This window comes from Podarcis bocagei (genome assembly GCF_964188305.1).
Source record: "Podarcis bocagei genome assembly, chromosome: 17".
Classification (NCBI taxonomy): domain Eukaryota; kingdom Metazoa; phylum Chordata; class Lepidosauria; order Squamata; family Lacertidae; genus Podarcis; species Podarcis bocagei.
The window spans coordinates 11,228,581-11,244,732 of NC_138143.1; the positions used below are offsets into that span (position 1 = coordinate 11,228,581).

A 16,152-nucleotide genomic window follows, 5' to 3' on the forward strand; every position below is an offset into this window, starting at 1 on the left:
TGGACCAGGGCCACCCTGCGCATCGGGACAGATAAAAGCCAGCTAGCCCCAGTCCCAAGTTGCGGGAGCAACATTGCTAGTTCCTGCCTGAACCCTGTCCTGCTTTCCTGCCGGAGCTCCTGACCTGCCCTGGCTCCCTGCTTGCATGTCTGTTCCTGACTTCACCCTACTCCCTGCCCTGCACCCAGCTTCAGCTACTATGGACTGCCTCCACTTGCACCTTTGACCAAGGACCGGACTTGGACCTCGCCTCTTGGGTAACCCACGGGACCAGCACACACACACACACACACACACACACACACACACACACACACTATAGTGAGAGGATGCAATGACGCAGCACAGGAAAGAATTGTAAAGTGCACATTCCCCTCTCTTTGTCACCCTCTCTCTCATAAAATAGTTGTCTTTACCAGTAGACTGCATCTAGTGCTGGCCCCTCCCCCAATGTTTGATGGACATGTTTCTTAGCAAATCCTGCCTCCCCAAGCCTTTCTCCACACCTTCTGCTTTCTTTTATTATTGTTTAATTTTTTATTTAAACTTTTCAAGTTTATACATAAATTACAATCATTTTGACATTTCAAAACTTGACTTCCTTCCCCCTCTTTCTGTGGTTCCTTAAATTTATTTTTAATATCTTCTGCCTATCCAAACTTAATTTACTCATTTATTCATCTTCTTTAAATATAGACTCTTATAAAACTGCAGGTTATTACAGCAATCCTTCTAATGTTCTTATCTGTTTACAATTTATCTGTAAATATTCAATAGTCCATTTCCATTCTTTTATTTAAAAAATTGTTATCTTGATTTCTTATTTTTCCGGTAAGTTTCACCATTTATGCATATTCCGTAAGTTTTTGTATCCATTCTTCCTTTACTGGGACTTCTGCTCTCTGGTTCCTTCAGCCTCGTTTTATATTATTGTAGGCCCTCGATTGTCTCTTGGATCTTTTTCAAGTTTTGGGCATCCATGGACAGGACAAGAAGTGATACTATGAAACTGCAGGCAGGCAAATTTAAGTTCAGCATTGGGAAGGGTTTCCAAGCTAAGCAGGGGGCAGGTTGCATTGGAGCTGGCCAGGTTACCAAGAGGAGGCTGGAAAGGCATTGGAAGGTGTGGTTCTTAAGCACTCATAGGACTTGTGGTTGGATGACCTTAAAAGACCTTTCTTCCCCATGGAGGGCCAGAAGGACCAAATATTGGATTGGGGAAACTAGCTAACATGTTTTAAAATGTTTTAAACGGTTTTAATTTTGGTTCTTCTGTTTTGTTTTTGTTGGGTTGAGGCTGGTTAAATGTTTAGTTGGGTTGGCGGTTATTTTAATTTGGGTATAACTGTAAACATTATTAGTATTATTAGTAATCTGTATAAGATATTCTGTTTTTTAGCGTTTAATGTTTTATTAAACATTTAGGCTTGACTACTGTAATTCGCTCTACGCGGGGCTGCCCTTGAAGCTGTCCCAGAAACTCCAGCGGGTGCAGAATGCTGCAGCGAGGCTCCTTACGGGGTCCCTGCCATGGGAGCATATTCACCCAGTGCTTTTCCAGCTGCACTGACTCCCGGTGGAGTACAGGGTCAGATTTAAGGTGCTGCTTTTGACCTTTAAAGCCCTTCACGGCCTAGGACCCTCGTACCTACGGACCACCTCACCCGGTATGCCCCACAGAGAACCTCAAGGCCCATAAATAGCAACACCCTAGTGGTCCCGGGCCCTAAGGAAGTTAGATTAGCCTCAACCAGAGCCAGGGCCTTTTAAACTCTGGCTCCCGCCTGGTGGAACGCTCTGTCTCATGAGACCAGGGTCCTGCAGGATCTGATTTCTTTCTGCAGGGCCTGTAAAACAGAGTTGTTCCGCCTGGCCTTAGGCTTGGAGTCAGTTTGATTCCCTCCCCTTCTTTCTTTTTTCCTTTCTCCTCCTGTGATGAGACTGCATTTTAATGTTTTAATGTTGCATTTTAATCTTGTTTTTAAGTTGTATTCATTCAACTTGTTTTTATTATTGGTTGTTAGCCACCCTGAGCCTGGCTTTGGCTGGGGAGGGCGGGCTATAAATAAAACTACTTATTATTATTATATTTTTATGTATGCTGTAAGCCACCCAGATGGGTGGATATAAATATTATCATTATTATCATCATTATTTTTCTAATGCTGGGATGGACTCATTTGCAACCCATTGAACTAAATTGTCTCACAGTTAGCAATTAACACAATGAGATGGGCACTTATGTACAAATTAACAAATCCTTGCACATCATAGTGGTCTAAGTTTATTGGGAGGTGAAAGGATTGAACCCAGTGTTACGATATAGAAGCAATGTGGCCGCGAACTGCTAGCTGGAAAGCAAAACATAAATGGGAATGTTGGGACTGTTCCATGGGAAACAGAGGGACAGTCTTTTCACAGTGCAAAGCACCGGAATTAGCTCAGAGTGTAATATGAGCTGTACAGGAAGTACAGGAGGAGTTTGTCTCTCGGCTGCTGGAGTTTGAAGAGAGCAGACGTGTTTTTCTGTAACGCTGCAAAGACAGAAATAAAGGCATGTAAATACGTTTCTGTCTATCTCTTTCCCCTGCCTGGGGGGGCAGGGAAGAGTGGTGTGTTCTTCTCACGTTGAGGAGGATCGCCGATCGTGACCTCTGCCTGGATCCTGCCGGAGAATGCAGACAGGGAGGTCAACCGGTGATTCAAGCCGGGTTCCTGGAGAGTGGCCAGTTTCTCCTGATAATAGGCTTGAATCCCGACACCCAGAGCCTCAGGGTCCATGATAAGAAGCAAACCAGCTATGGAAGATACTAGGGAGATGTAATATCATAATTCCCTGTAATTGATAGACAGACTACTAACGCTTAGTTACCAAGAACTTGGCCTTCTAACTTTGCCACCTGCCTGATGGCCTCCGAGTTTCAGCTCCAGTTATCTTTCTTGCTTCAGCTCATGCAGAGACCAGGAACCAAAGACCCAATTGCACTCTAGATCTGGTTCCTGGTATACCTCCCCATGGCCTCAGGCTCTTAGCACCAGCAAACCCAAACACAGCAACAAGCAAATAGAACGAGTGTTTACAGATAGTGAGTTGCATGAGTTACTTGTTTTTCTTCTTGCTGGAGGTTCCATTACATTTCTAATTCTGTGTTTTGCTGTTGCTCTGTGGAATTTAAAGCACAGACCTTTTTTTTTTACCTTTTTTGCCATGGACTAGAAAAGGAGGGGAATAAATCTATCAGGAGAGGGCATGAGAACTGGAGCAAGAGAAAAGGAGTGGAATGCCAGGTTGGCTCCAAGAAGTATTTGTTGCCACCGTCAGAATGCCCGCTCTGGAATTTTGAAATCTTCAGCAGAAACTGCAAACGTGATTTCGGATTGTAAGGGGCAGGATGCAGCTTTAAAAAATGTATAAAATACTGTGCTTTTAGCCGCACCTTAGGCCAACCACAATTTCTCTCACCACCAAAGGAACACAAGCGAATAGCTAAGAGAACGTGCTGACACAAAAATCCACACATACATTAAGCAAAATAGAAATATCGCCTCCCGACCCCACCCCCACCCACCAAGGCCCCCTCCACCTCTTTTCCCCTTTTTTCTACCTAATGTAACCCTAATGTCTCAAAAATTAAACTGACCTGTGGAAAATGTAACTTGAAAAAAGAGACATTGCGCATACCTTTGTAAACCAAGAAAACTTTAATAAAATATTTTGTTAAAAAAATAATACTGTGCTTTTTCTAGAGCTCTGCTGTTGGGTTTCATGCTCCAAAATGAGCCTGTTCCCTTGGGAGACACTGCTCACGCTGATCTCTCTTGCAGGATGTCAGTCTGCACTTTGTGCTTTGGGGCTGCCTGCACGTTTACCAGAGGATGATTGACAAGGCCGAAGACGTGTGCCTCTTCCTGACGCAGCCCGGAGAGATGGTGGGCCAGCTGGCCGTGCTTACTGGGGAGCCGCTCATCTTCACCATCAAGGCCAACCGCGACTGTACTTTCCTCAAGATCTCCAAGTCCGACTTTTACGAGTGAGTGGCCCGTGAATGCGGTCATGGAATTCCAGTGTATACCGTATTTTTCGCTCTATAAGATGCACCAGACCATAAGATGCACCTAGTTGTTGGAGGAGGAAAATAAGAAAAAAAATATTCTGAATGTGCAGCGATCCCGCTTGCTGTCCTGGCTTATGGGGTTCAGAATTTTTTTTTCTTCTTGTTTTCCTGCAGGCTCTAATTTCCCAGGAGAGGCTGCACGCGGCTAAGGCTCTCCCAAGAGCCACACTCCCTTTAAAGAGCATGCAGAGTGCTCTCCCTCCTCGGGGAAAAGCACCCAAGAGCCGCACACAGGCTTCACGCGGCTCTTTAAAGGGAGCGCTGAGCAGAGCCTCCCGCCTGCATTCGCTCCATAAGATGCACACACATTTCCCCTTACTTTTTAGGAGGGGAAAAGTGCGTCTTATAGAGCGAAAAATACAGTAGTTAGCAGAGTACAAACTTAAACACATTGCAAGATTCCCCCCAAAATAGACCAGAGGCAATTGTATTGCATCCAGCAGAGCTTTATTGCTACTGAAGGCAAATGAGCATAATGGTCACAAATCCAATGCATTCAGGGTTGGTACTGTCCATAAGGAATCCACTTGCAGTAGACTTAACTTACAGTAACTTATTTTTTTTTTATAATCATATTTATTAAAATTTCCAATAATAACAGAATAGAAAAAATAGAAAAGATAAAGAAAAGAAAGAAAAAGAAAGACCAATTTTAAACCCTTATTTTCATAACCTTCTTTCTGGGACTCCCTCCTTCCCCTCCCGACTGTATTCCCCTTTCCCTACGTTGGTTCCACAAGTTCTCATTCCCAATTTAAACCTAATATGTTGTACCTATTAGCCAATTTAAATTACAATCTTAACATCACTCCTCATCTTTAACAAAATAGAACAAAGATTTTTCCCCCAAGATCTGCCCCGTTTCCTTCCACGAATTCCCCCTTTTTTCCCACAACATGTTAAATCAAAATACCAAAGTTATATAGAAAGATAAAAGATAGAAGATAGAAGAAGATTCCAAAAGTTGGTTACATAGCCTTTGGATTCTAGAATTCCCCCTCCCTTCCCCGGTTTGGATTCCCCATGTCCATCAGTCTGTATGTTGTCGGCCTGGAGGTCTCAAGTCCACAACCAAATTTTCCTCAATCCATCTTGCCGGTTTTCTTTGAATTTGCTTGTTTTGATAATGTTTAACTTCAAAAATCCAGTCTAATAGAGGCCTTTAATTTCCCTTGGTCATTGTTGCTCCTCCCATTATTCTTTCCGTGGCATAGTTGGTCCTTTGCTCTTTTGTTTCTTACTTTCTCAAGTTTCTGTCTTGTTCAGCTGCAAAACCATTCTTATTCTGAAATCTAGTATCTCTACAGAGGTTTGTTATTCAGGAACAAAAACTTACGTCCAGTTCCTACCTTACTTCAATAGAAAGATTCTATTGTGTTGTCACCTCTGTAGACAAAACAATATTTCAGTTTTGCTACTTTCCCAGGAGCTAAGACCAGTACACATCCCGGAGTATTTTTCCACATACGCCACTTGTAATGTCCCAAAGCCCCTCTAGGGGGGTTGCAATAACTTTGTGTCCTCTAATCCAAAAGTCAAGTTGTTGTTTCTTTCCCCCCCCAACATTTTGTATCCATATTTATGTCCAATTGTAACAAAATTAACCAGCAAAATACTTGTAACAAAGTCCTCTTTGTATTCTCAAGATTTGACAGCTACTTTGACAGCTGTCAAACTCTCCATCTCTCTCCGCCAGGTTCTCCGAATCGCCCCGGTTCCCAGGGGGGGTTGCCTTTTCCCTCTCACCCTCGACTTTTCTCCTCCAGCACAATTCTTGTAATATCCCATCGTGGAATTGATATTTTTTGTCAGCAATAAACTTCTGAATCGATCTTGGTTTCTCAGTCCTTGTTTTAGCATGTTTACAATCAGGTAGGGGACTGACTTCCTTTTTAGATCCCCCCCGCTCGTGCCGAATCCGAAAAAAATTCCTTTTTTTCTCCTTTTATACCCGGTTACCCAATTACTCACGGGTTGTTGTTAAATGTCCGAATTTCCAATGGAAGAAGCCAGCGCTCTCCGACGAATGGCATGCGGCTGCGCTCGGCAGGGGAAGCGATAGACTCACAGTACCACGCCGCTCCCCGGCACCCGATCCGTAGCCTTTAAAAAGGCTCCTTCACGAGTCGGGAAGGCGCTGACGGTACCAGCCGAGTCCCCATGTCCACGGGCTCCGTGCCCGTGGTTTTTGAGGGTCCCCGCGTCGCCGGCGCGGTAGGACCCAACCCCTGCCGAGCAGACTCCCTCCGGAGCTCGGAGGGAGTCCGCCATTCGGCGATGGCGCCAACCCGGAAGTAACTTACAGTAACTTATAATAAGACTAAGCCTTAACACTATCTATCTGCAGAACACCACACCAGAAGGAAAAGAGATAGAAAGAGAAAGTGAAACCCAGACACCTTCTGGCCTCTTATTATAGTCTGAACAACCACAAGCAACGCGCACCTAATAATGTATTAACAATAAATTTATAACATTATATTGTTTCTCAGTTCATAAACAACAAACATGTAAACGTGCATAAAGTCACAAATGATAGGAGTCCAATAAATGTTCCATGAACAGAAATATTTGGCATAGTCAGTGACTATCAAAGAATACTGAGATGGAGGCAAAAAGCCTTTCAACAGTCAATATCCTGCAAATATGCGGTGATAAGTGCTCCAAACGTAGAAATACAGTATACCGAGCGCAGCAAAAGACAGCAGCAAACAAAACAGTTTTTCCTGGATAGAGGAACTGTTTCAAATATGATTCTTCATCAGCAAATAGATTGTCCATACAGGTACATCTAATAGCAATGGATCAGCAATTGCTTAAAAGTGTCGTAAGTTGATGGAACACTTATTGGACTCCTTTCATTTGTGACTTTATGCACGTTTACATGTTTGTTGTTTATGAATTGTGGAACAATATAATGTTACAAATTTATTGTTAATACATTATTAGCTGCATGTTGCTTGTGGTTGTTCAGAGTTTTCTCTTTTGCAACACAGGGGATTTTCTTTGTTGTATACTTTTACTGCAGTCAGCATGACCTTAACAGAAAGAGATAACAGGACCAGTTTAAGCCAGCTGTACTCAGCTTCTCTGAAGGAATAACCCAAACATCAGGAACCTTCTGCTTGTTTTCTTTCACGCAGAGAAGCTTTCAGAACCCTCTTGAATTAAGTAGAATAGGAAAGATCACACACATCAGATCAATACTTTCTGCACTAAGAAATGCAAACTGAGAAACACATCTCCACCCACACCTTGCCATGCGGTACCTGTTTTTTGCCCACCTGCCCACCTGTCATTCCTCACTCCTGGACTCTTGATATTGTTCCTCAAGTCTTGCCTAGTTACTTCCGCTCTCTTCGCCTTTGCCATCCTTCCTCCTCTGCTATGTGATCCAGGGAGGGTCAGGTGGGCAGAATGAAAAACCCAGATTCCATTCATTTCTTCATTCTGGTAATGTGGCTACAGTCCGGGGACAAAGGGAGGAGAGGGGCTTTCCTATCCTCCACCACTAAGGATTATTCATTCCTTTCTTGAGTAGCAAAGCAGCCACTGGAAATCTTTCACTTTTTCAGCGTGCTGGCTAATCTCTTTGAAAACAAAAGGATTGGCTGGGATGGTTGAAACTGGTACTATGACAGTCCCCATCTTTTTATTTTAATATTTATTATTCATTTACAGTGGTGCCCCGCAAGACGAATGCCTCGCAAGACGGAAAACTCGCTAGACGAAAGAGTTTTCCGTTTTGGAGGTGCTTCGCAAAACAAATTTCCTATGGGCTTGCTTCGCAAGACGACAATGTCTTGCGTGTTCCTGTGGTTTTTTCCCCTCCCCCCACCTTTTTCTAAGCCGCTAAGCCGCTTATCAGATGATCCGATAAGCTGCTAAAAGCCGCTTATAGCGCTAATCCGCTAATCCGTCAATGGGCTTGCTTCGCAAGACAAAAAAACCGCTAGACGAAGAGAATCACAGAACGGATTCTTTTCGTCTTGCGAGGCACCACTGTACTTTATTTAGGGCAATGGATTAAACTGGTTACTATGTTTTTAAAAAAAACACACACCAAATGTTGTTCTGCAAAACTCAAGCGTACAGTAAAACCATCCGCTTAAGCCAGTAAAAGCCACACCAGTTAATTAAAAATAAATAAATAGACCTGATGATCATGAAGTACAAAAGGTAAAGATGATCACAATGTCATGAAGTTCAAAAGGGAAAATTTATAACTTACCTTAGAGACCATTCAAAGAGTTAAAATTGTTAGCCGGATTGTAATAACACTTGCAATGTAGCAAGAATTATGGAAACAATGGAGATATTAAAATTTGGATTATTGTAAAAGATGCTGGAGAAAAGGATTAATAACGAGACCCGCAGAGGGGGAAGAGGGAAGTCCAGAGATTCGTGGGAATCTTGTATTTTTGGAAAGTGTTGTGGTATGACTGGAATTTTGCACATGTAAAATCAAATTTTAAAAAATTGAGGTAAAAAATAAAGTTCAAAAGGGCAGATCAAAGTGTGCGATCATAAAATCATGATCTTTAAGGTGATAAAAGTTCAAAAGGACAGATCTTAAAGCATAAAATTATTATCCTTACAATCGTAATTAAGATCTTTGCATTCAAAAGGGCAGGGCCCACCTTTAGCGGTCAGTAGAAGCCTGAGAAAAGAGTCCACATCTTCAAAAGAGTCCCGCTCCCCGTGTTTGGGGAGGGCTGTTCTGCCGTTAGTAGTGACTCGGTGCTGGTGTGTGAATTGGCCCGTGCACTGAGCCCAGGCACTTTTCCAGCTAGCCTTGTGCAGTGAGCCCTGGCTGGACTTTCCTGGGTCTCAGTCAGAGGTGCTTCCTGGGGCTGGCCCTGGAAATGCTGGGCTGGGCTGCGGGGGGAACCACACTGGGGCAACTGCCTCTACCACTAACCTGCGATTCTTCCCCCCCCCCCTTCCAGGATTATGCGGGAACAGCCCAGTGTGGTCCTGAGTGTGGCTCACACGGTAGCAGCTCGAATGTCTCCCTTTGTGCGCCAGATGGACTTTGCTATTGACTGGATGGCTGTGGAGGCTGGCCGGGCGCTTTACAGGTAAGGGGCAAGCACTGTTACCACCCATGCCCACCCTGTGCCCAGAACCCCCCATTTCTCCTTGGCGCAGGGCTTTGAAGTTATCCTCCCCACAGGGAAGTTTCTGGTCCTTTCCTGCTGCTTCAGTGCGGGGAGTAGGGCAGGAACTTTCATGACATCGCTGAAGGAGGACCCTCTTGCTAGGAAGCCCCAGTGGGCCCTCCCCTTCCCCCCCCCCCATGCACCAAATGTCACCATGTTCCCATCCAAACCTCTCTCCAAACCACTCTCCAAACGGCCTCAGCCCGGTATACCTGAAGGAGCGCCTCCACCCCCATTGCTCAGCCCAGACACTGAGGTCCAACTCCAAGGGCCTTCAGGGGTTCCCTCCCTGCAAGAAATGAAGCTACGGGGAACCAGGCAGAGGGCCTTCTCGGTAGTGGCAACTTTCCTGTGGAACGCCCTCCCATCAGATGTCAAGGAAGTAAAAAACTTTCTGACTTTTAGAAGACATCTGAAGGCAGCCCTGTTTAGGGAATTTTTTTATGTTTGATGTTTTATCGCATTAAAGGTAAAGGGACCCCTGACCATTAGGTCCAGTCGTGGCCGACTCTGGGGTTACAGCGCTCATCTCACTTTATTGGCCGAGGGAGCTGGCGTACAGCTTCTGGGTCATGTGGCCAGCATGACTAAGCCGCTTCTGGCAAACCAGAGAAGCACACAGGAACACCGTTTACCTTCCCTCCAGAGCGGTACCTATTTATCTACTTGCACTTTGACCTGCTTTCGAACTGCTAGGTTGGCAGGAGCAGGGACCGAGCAACGGGAGCTCACCTCGTAGCGGGGATTCGAACCGCCGACCTTCTGATCGGCAAGTGCTAGGCTCTGTGGTTTATCCCATAGCGCCACCCGCATCCCTTTTTATCGCATTATTATTATTATTCTGTTGGGAGCTGCCCAGAGTGGCTGAGGAAAACAAGTCAGATGGGCAGGGTACAAATAATAAATTATTATTATTATATCTCTCTTTGGTAATGGCCTCTGCTGTCCCCTAAAGCCAGCTGTCGAAAGAGATGCCCTGCAGAGAGGGGGAGGGCAATTTGACCATGGTTTCCTCCTCTTTCCATTTTTCCTAGGCAAGGCGACAGGTCCGACTGTACCTACATTGTGCTGAATGGCCGGCTGCGCTCCGTCATCCAGAAGGGCAACGGCAAGAAGGAGCTGGTTGGGGAATATGGCCGTGGAGACCTCATTGGAGTGGTGAGTTGCTATTAAGAGGAGGGTTGCAGAGGAGGGTCTTGGAGAGGAATGCTGGACAGCTTGCCTGCTCTGTGTGTCTGGCTAAGTCCCCTCCAACTCTGCAATTCTAAGTCATTGAATAGATGCTTCTGCTCCCGGGTACAGTCTCTCCCTTCCTTCCTTCCTCCCTCCCTCTCACTCTTTATCCCTCTCCTCCAACTTCCCCCACCAAAGACACTGGTAACTTCTAGGGTTTAGAAGCCATAACTGAGACCAAACTGTGCCCACTTGCTCCTCCCTCCTTGCAAAGCGTTGTGGTTTGGTTGGGCAAATAGTGAGCAGAAAATACAAGTTCAAGGTGGGAAGTTGTCCCAGGGTGAAAGGTTCAGGGAGACAGACTGGAAAACAGAGTGATTCGACAAGTGATTCTACAAGTAGGGTTGGAGAGACCCCATTAATTGCTGACAGAGAATTTCACAGCACCACCAAACTCCGCTCTCTTCCAGCGTGATCAGTGTGACCTCTGTTCCAGCAGAAAATTGGGACTTGCAGCAAATGTTAGATTCCTTGCAGATACAGATCCTTCTCTGAGCAGACCTATGTAGTTGGTGAACTATCTGCAGCAACCTTGGGAACTGCTCAGGGGAGGTCTTGCTGGAACAGAGGCCTATTTCCTGGTAATCGTGACAAAGAGACCTACCCACCCAATTTGGTCCCAAGGGTTGTTCTTGGGAGAGAGGGTACAGTGGCCCCTTTCTTCCCTTAAGCTGGACTTACAAGCCACAGTATCAGACTCTCGCTCTAGCCTAGTCTTGGACACACACAGTGAGCATCTCTGCTTTTGCCCAATCATGGCTCCTCCTAGATAATCTGTCCTTCTGTGCCTGGAATGTAAATCATTAATGCCAACATATTATTTGTCAGGCACAGCTCTGACATCTGAGGAGCTCATCCATTTCATGCTAGGAATCCTGCTTAGTGTAACCCTGATGTTAGAATTCCTGCTCCATGATTGCAGTCATGGGATTTTTGTCTTTCACATGACGGTATATGTTTTGGGAAGTGATGGAGACAGGATGTTTGTGTTACTGTGTTCTGTGAAGTGGGACTATTGTCCTTTGTTCTTTTTCTCTTTGCTGTCTGATGCTAGAGAGAGAGGGAGCCATGTTGCAGTGCTCCATGTGTATTTATATGTAAATAAAGTAGATTAGCCAAAATGCTGAGTTGCTGAGGTTTGTCACGCATGATGCGCAAACTCTGTGGATCCCTAAGTGTGCCAGTGTCGGTTGGCAGCGGTCACTGTGATGTTCAGGCTGAAGAAAGCTTATGAAGCTCCCAAATGATCGACCAGGAGGGAGGGAACATGCTAGTCGGGCATGTGTCTCAGTTAGGGTCCTACTCGAGTGTAGGCTGAACTCCTGACACCCCTCCCCCTCTTGCCCCTTCAGGTGGAAGCCCTGACTCGCCAAGTCCGAGCCACCACTGTCCACGCTGTAAGGGACACAGAGCTGGCCAAGCTCCCAGAAGGGACCCTCAACAACATCAAGCGACGGTATCCTCAGGTGGGTGGCGAGGAATTCTGTTCTTAAGAAATACCAGATTCTGCCTTCAAAGTAAGTTATGCATGCCGGTTCACAAACAGGTCCCGAACTCGCATACTTTAATTTGTGCAACTGGTTTGAGGGTTTATTTCAGCATCATTTGTAATATGAAACTCCTGGCATAGTAAACATATGGGATAAGTGTTTGGGACAGATGTACCCAGGCAGAGTGGCTTTATAAACACTTGAAGTAAAAAGAGCAGTGGTAAAAGCACAAGAGAGCAAAGCTTGGAGCCATAACAAAGCACTTTTCTAACATCTACCACACCACTGTAAGCAGTTACTGCCCAAAATATGTATTGAAATTCCATGAGAATAAATTCACAATGCACAGAAGAGAGTCTTGACTTTCCTGGTGATTATAAAACAAATTAGCAATTTCTTTTTCTGCCTGCAAACTCTCTGGACAGTTTTTAATTGGGTGCTGGCCCCTCTGCTTGATTCAAAATGAACTTAATTAGTTCCCAAGTTTGTTGAATATGCCCAGAGATGTTGCTGAGACCCAGACATCTGAATGATGAAGGCAGGCAAACCCTCATATTGCAGTTTATCCTGGACTGCCGTGAGCTTGCTGTGCCGTGTAGCAGAAAGACCCTCTAAAACACACGCATATTGCATCGCCTTGGTGAGTGAGAGCAGCAACAAGAAGTTGCTACTTCACACTTAACATGATGCCTCCTACAAATATTATTCTGTTATCAGGCTAGAGTCCATTGCCCTATAAATGGTAGCTGGAGAGAATGCTACCAAGGGGTACACTTTAGAATTGCTCTTTGGTGCCTGAGTGAAGCTATAGCCAGGAGTGATGACATGCAGGGAGCTATTTTTAAAAATGTGTGCAGGAAGATATTGTTGTTTTGTTTAGGACCTTGATGCAGGTGGCACTGTGGTCTAAACCACTGAGCCTCTTGGGCTTGTGGGTCAGAAGGTTGGCAGTTCGAATCCCCAAGACAGAGTGAGCTCCCATTGCTCTGTCTCAGCTTCTGCCAACCTAGCAGTTTGAAAGTACACCAGTGCAAGTAGATAAATAGGCACTACTGTGGCGGGAAGGTAAACGGCATTTCTGTGCGCTCTGGTTTCCGTCAGAGTGTCCCATTGTATCAGAAGCGGTTTAGTCATGCTGGCCAAATGACCCGGAAAGCTTTCTGTGGACAAACGCTGGCTCCCTCAGCCTGAAAGCGAGATGAGTACCGCAACCCATAGTCGCCTTTGACTGGACTTAACCGTCCAGGGGTCCTTTACCTTTACCTTTTTTGTTTAGGGAAGACTAGAGGAAGGGCTGTCCTGTGAGCTTCAAGCAAGGAAGTGGCCCAGCCAGCCCCTTGCTCATAGTATATCCAATACCTGGCTCAGAGCCCCACATCAGATGAATGTGTGTGTTGCTCAGGAGCTGGCAACAACAGCTCATCCGGTTTTCTGCTTAACCAGGCTGAGCATGCCAGAGATACTCACTGGTTTCTGTGTATTCTTGACTTCCTCTGCCTTAAACAGGTTGTCACTCGCCTTATACACCTACTGAGCCAGAAGATCTTGGGGAACTTGCAGCAGCTGCGTGGCCCTTTCCCAGGTAGGAGTATGTAGAGAGTCCCATTTTCATTCATAGAATGCTTGGGGCAGCCACATGCTCACTGGGTCTCGTCCTCTAGGTTCTGGACTGGGCATGACCTCCAGCTCAGAGTTGACCAATCCAGCCAGCAACCTCTCCACGGTGGCCGTCCTCCCGGTGTGTGACGACGTTCCCATGGCAGCTTTCACCCTGGAACTCAAGCACGCCCTGAACGCCATTGGTGAGCCCAACTACAGCGCTCTCCTCTCTCACTCTCACTCTCACTCTCTCTGTCTCCCGTTCCTTGGCCCTGGCTCCACCAGTCATGACCACTTTTCTTCTGGCTTTTTCAGGCCCAACCTTGCTTCTCACCAGTGACATCATCCGGGCTCGTCTGGGGGCCTCCGCCCTGGACAGGTAAGTTCTCTGTGTGCTCCTGTGTGCCCCTGCACAGGGTCCGAAGGCAGAAATGTCGTGACTGCCAGATTCTTCCAGGGGTTTAGAGGTTTTATTAAATTTCCTGTTTTACAATTTCAAATACTTACCGTATTTTTCGCTCTATAAGACGCACCAGACCATAAGACGCACCTAGTTTTTGGAGGAGGAAAACAAAAAAAATATATTCTGAATCTCAGAAGCCAGAACAACAAGAGGGATCACTGCGCAGTGAAAGCAGCAATCCCTCTTGCTGTTCTGGCTTCTGGGATAGCTGCGCAGCCTGCATTCGCTCCATAAAATGTACACACATTTCCCCTTACTTTTTTAGGAGGGAAAAAGTGCGTCTTATAGAGCAAAAAATATGGTATTTTACTTCCTTAAGATATCAATGACTTCCCTTCTTCTCTTTCCACGGTTCATTTTGCATATCACAAATCCCTGCGTATTTTACAAAAACTATACCATTCAGTATTCCATTATTGCATCCATCAAAACTTGTTTACACTGTTGAATTTATCTTAATGCTGCCAGTGTTTTCAGCTGTACACAATTATTTCCCATATATTAGGTTTTCTAGAGGTTCAGTAGGGTGGGCACTTTGCGGGCTCAAGAGGGGATAGGAAGGAGAGAGGCGAAAGGTTGACTTCCCTAAATTTACTCTCCCACCTCCGTTCCCCACCTTGAGTACCACCTGGTGAGGAGGATACAGCGAGAACATGAACAGCTGTCCTTTTCTCCCCAAGTATAATTACACATTTTTCTTTCGGTTGAAATAGAATTCAAGCTTTTGAGGTTAGAGAAGTCTCATTTGTACAAGTCTGAAAGCTTGCCTTTTATTTTTAATATCATTGTTGTAGCTTTTAAAACACGTAGTTGAATACTGCTTGTCAGCCACCTTGGTAGGTTTCACATCCTGAAAGGTGGGCTATAAAAAAATGGCAGTAAATAAAAATAAATTTCCAACGTCCCCAAACACCCTCCAGCATCCATGAATACCGCCTGTCTGGTTGGCTGGCCCAGCAAGAGGACATCCATCGCATTGTGCTGTACCAGACCGACTGCACCCTGACCCCCTGGACTGTGCGCTGCATCCGCCAAGCCGACTGCATCCTCATTGTGGGCCTGGGGGACCAGGAGCCCACCCTGGGCGAGGTGAGCAGGGTCTGGGAAGCGAGGCGCGCTCTGCTGGGATCGGGGGCCCAGAGGGAGGGATCAGGGAGCCCTTGGCAGAGGCAAGAGGACCTGGCCTGGGGAACATATGGGAGAAATGTACGTTGAAAATGTCTATAAGAATCAAAGAGAATTACTATAAATTAGTTTGGGGATGATATTTAACACCAGTCAGATTAAATCAAATAAACAAGGAATATTCAGTGTTATGTTGGAGGTGATGCCAGGAAACAGGGAATTACGTTCACATGTGGTGGGGGTGTAAATCTCTACAAATTTTTTGGCAAAGGCTGTTCAAGGAGATAACAGAAATCACTGGGTTAAAGCTGAGCGAAGGTTCAGAGGTAGCATTATTATCAATTTACGATGGGGTGGAAGGTTCGTGGCTATGAAGGACTTGCTCACAAATTTATTGACAGATGCACGAATTATGATAGCTAGGAAGTGGAAGGGGCAAGCAGAATATAAAATGGAAGAATGGTATAAAAAGGTGTGGGACATAGCTGTTAATGATAAAGGTGAGGAATATGCAGGAGAAATGATTTTGAGGAGAGATGGAGGGAGTTTGTAGAATTTGTACCGTTAAAACAGACAGTGGTCAAACCATCGCAAGAGGTGTTGAAATATTGGGAGGTTGGATAGTTACAATGGAATGGTCTTGGGGTGGGGTGCACATTTTTATTCTTATTTATTCATGATTATCCTGCCAACCTAGCAGTTCGAAAGCACGTCAAAGTGCAAGTAGATAAATAGGTACCACTCCGGCGGGAAGGTAAACGGCGTTTCCATGTGCTGCTCTGGTTCACCAGAAGCGGCTTCGTCATGCTGGCCACATGACCCGGTTATATGTAGGGCTGTATGCCAGCTCCCTCGGCCAATAAAGCGAGATGAGCACCGCAACCCCAGAGTCGGCCACGACTGGACCTAATGGTCAGGGGTCCCTTTACCTTTATTCATGATTATTACTTGATGATAAAAAGAGG

The 16,152-nt window shown here is 45.6% G+C and overlaps 1 protein-coding gene across 8 annotated transcripts in view; it reads left to right on the plus strand.

Annotated features, from left to right (window-relative positions):
* Positions 1–16,152, plus strand: part of PNPLA6 (patatin like domain 6, lysophospholipase) — an 82,101-nt gene that overhangs the window by 33,558 nt on the left and 32,391 nt on the right. For all 8 annotated transcript variants that reach the window (XM_081176117.1, XM_081176123.1, XM_081176119.1 and 5 more), the window contains exons 17-24: positions 3,826–4,031; positions 9,065–9,196; positions 10,312–10,435; positions 11,863–11,976; positions 13,507–13,582; positions 13,662–13,802; positions 13,915–13,978; positions 14,983–15,151. In XM_081176117.1, coding sequence (XP_081032243.1) covers positions 3,826–4,031; positions 9,065–9,196; positions 10,312–10,435; positions 11,863–11,976; positions 13,507–13,582; positions 13,662–13,802; positions 13,915–13,978; positions 14,983–15,151 — 1,026 coding nt within the window. The remainder of the gene's footprint in view (positions 1–3,825; positions 4,032–9,064; positions 9,197–10,311; positions 10,436–11,862; positions 11,977–13,506; positions 13,583–13,661; positions 13,803–13,914; positions 13,979–14,982; positions 15,152–16,152) is intronic.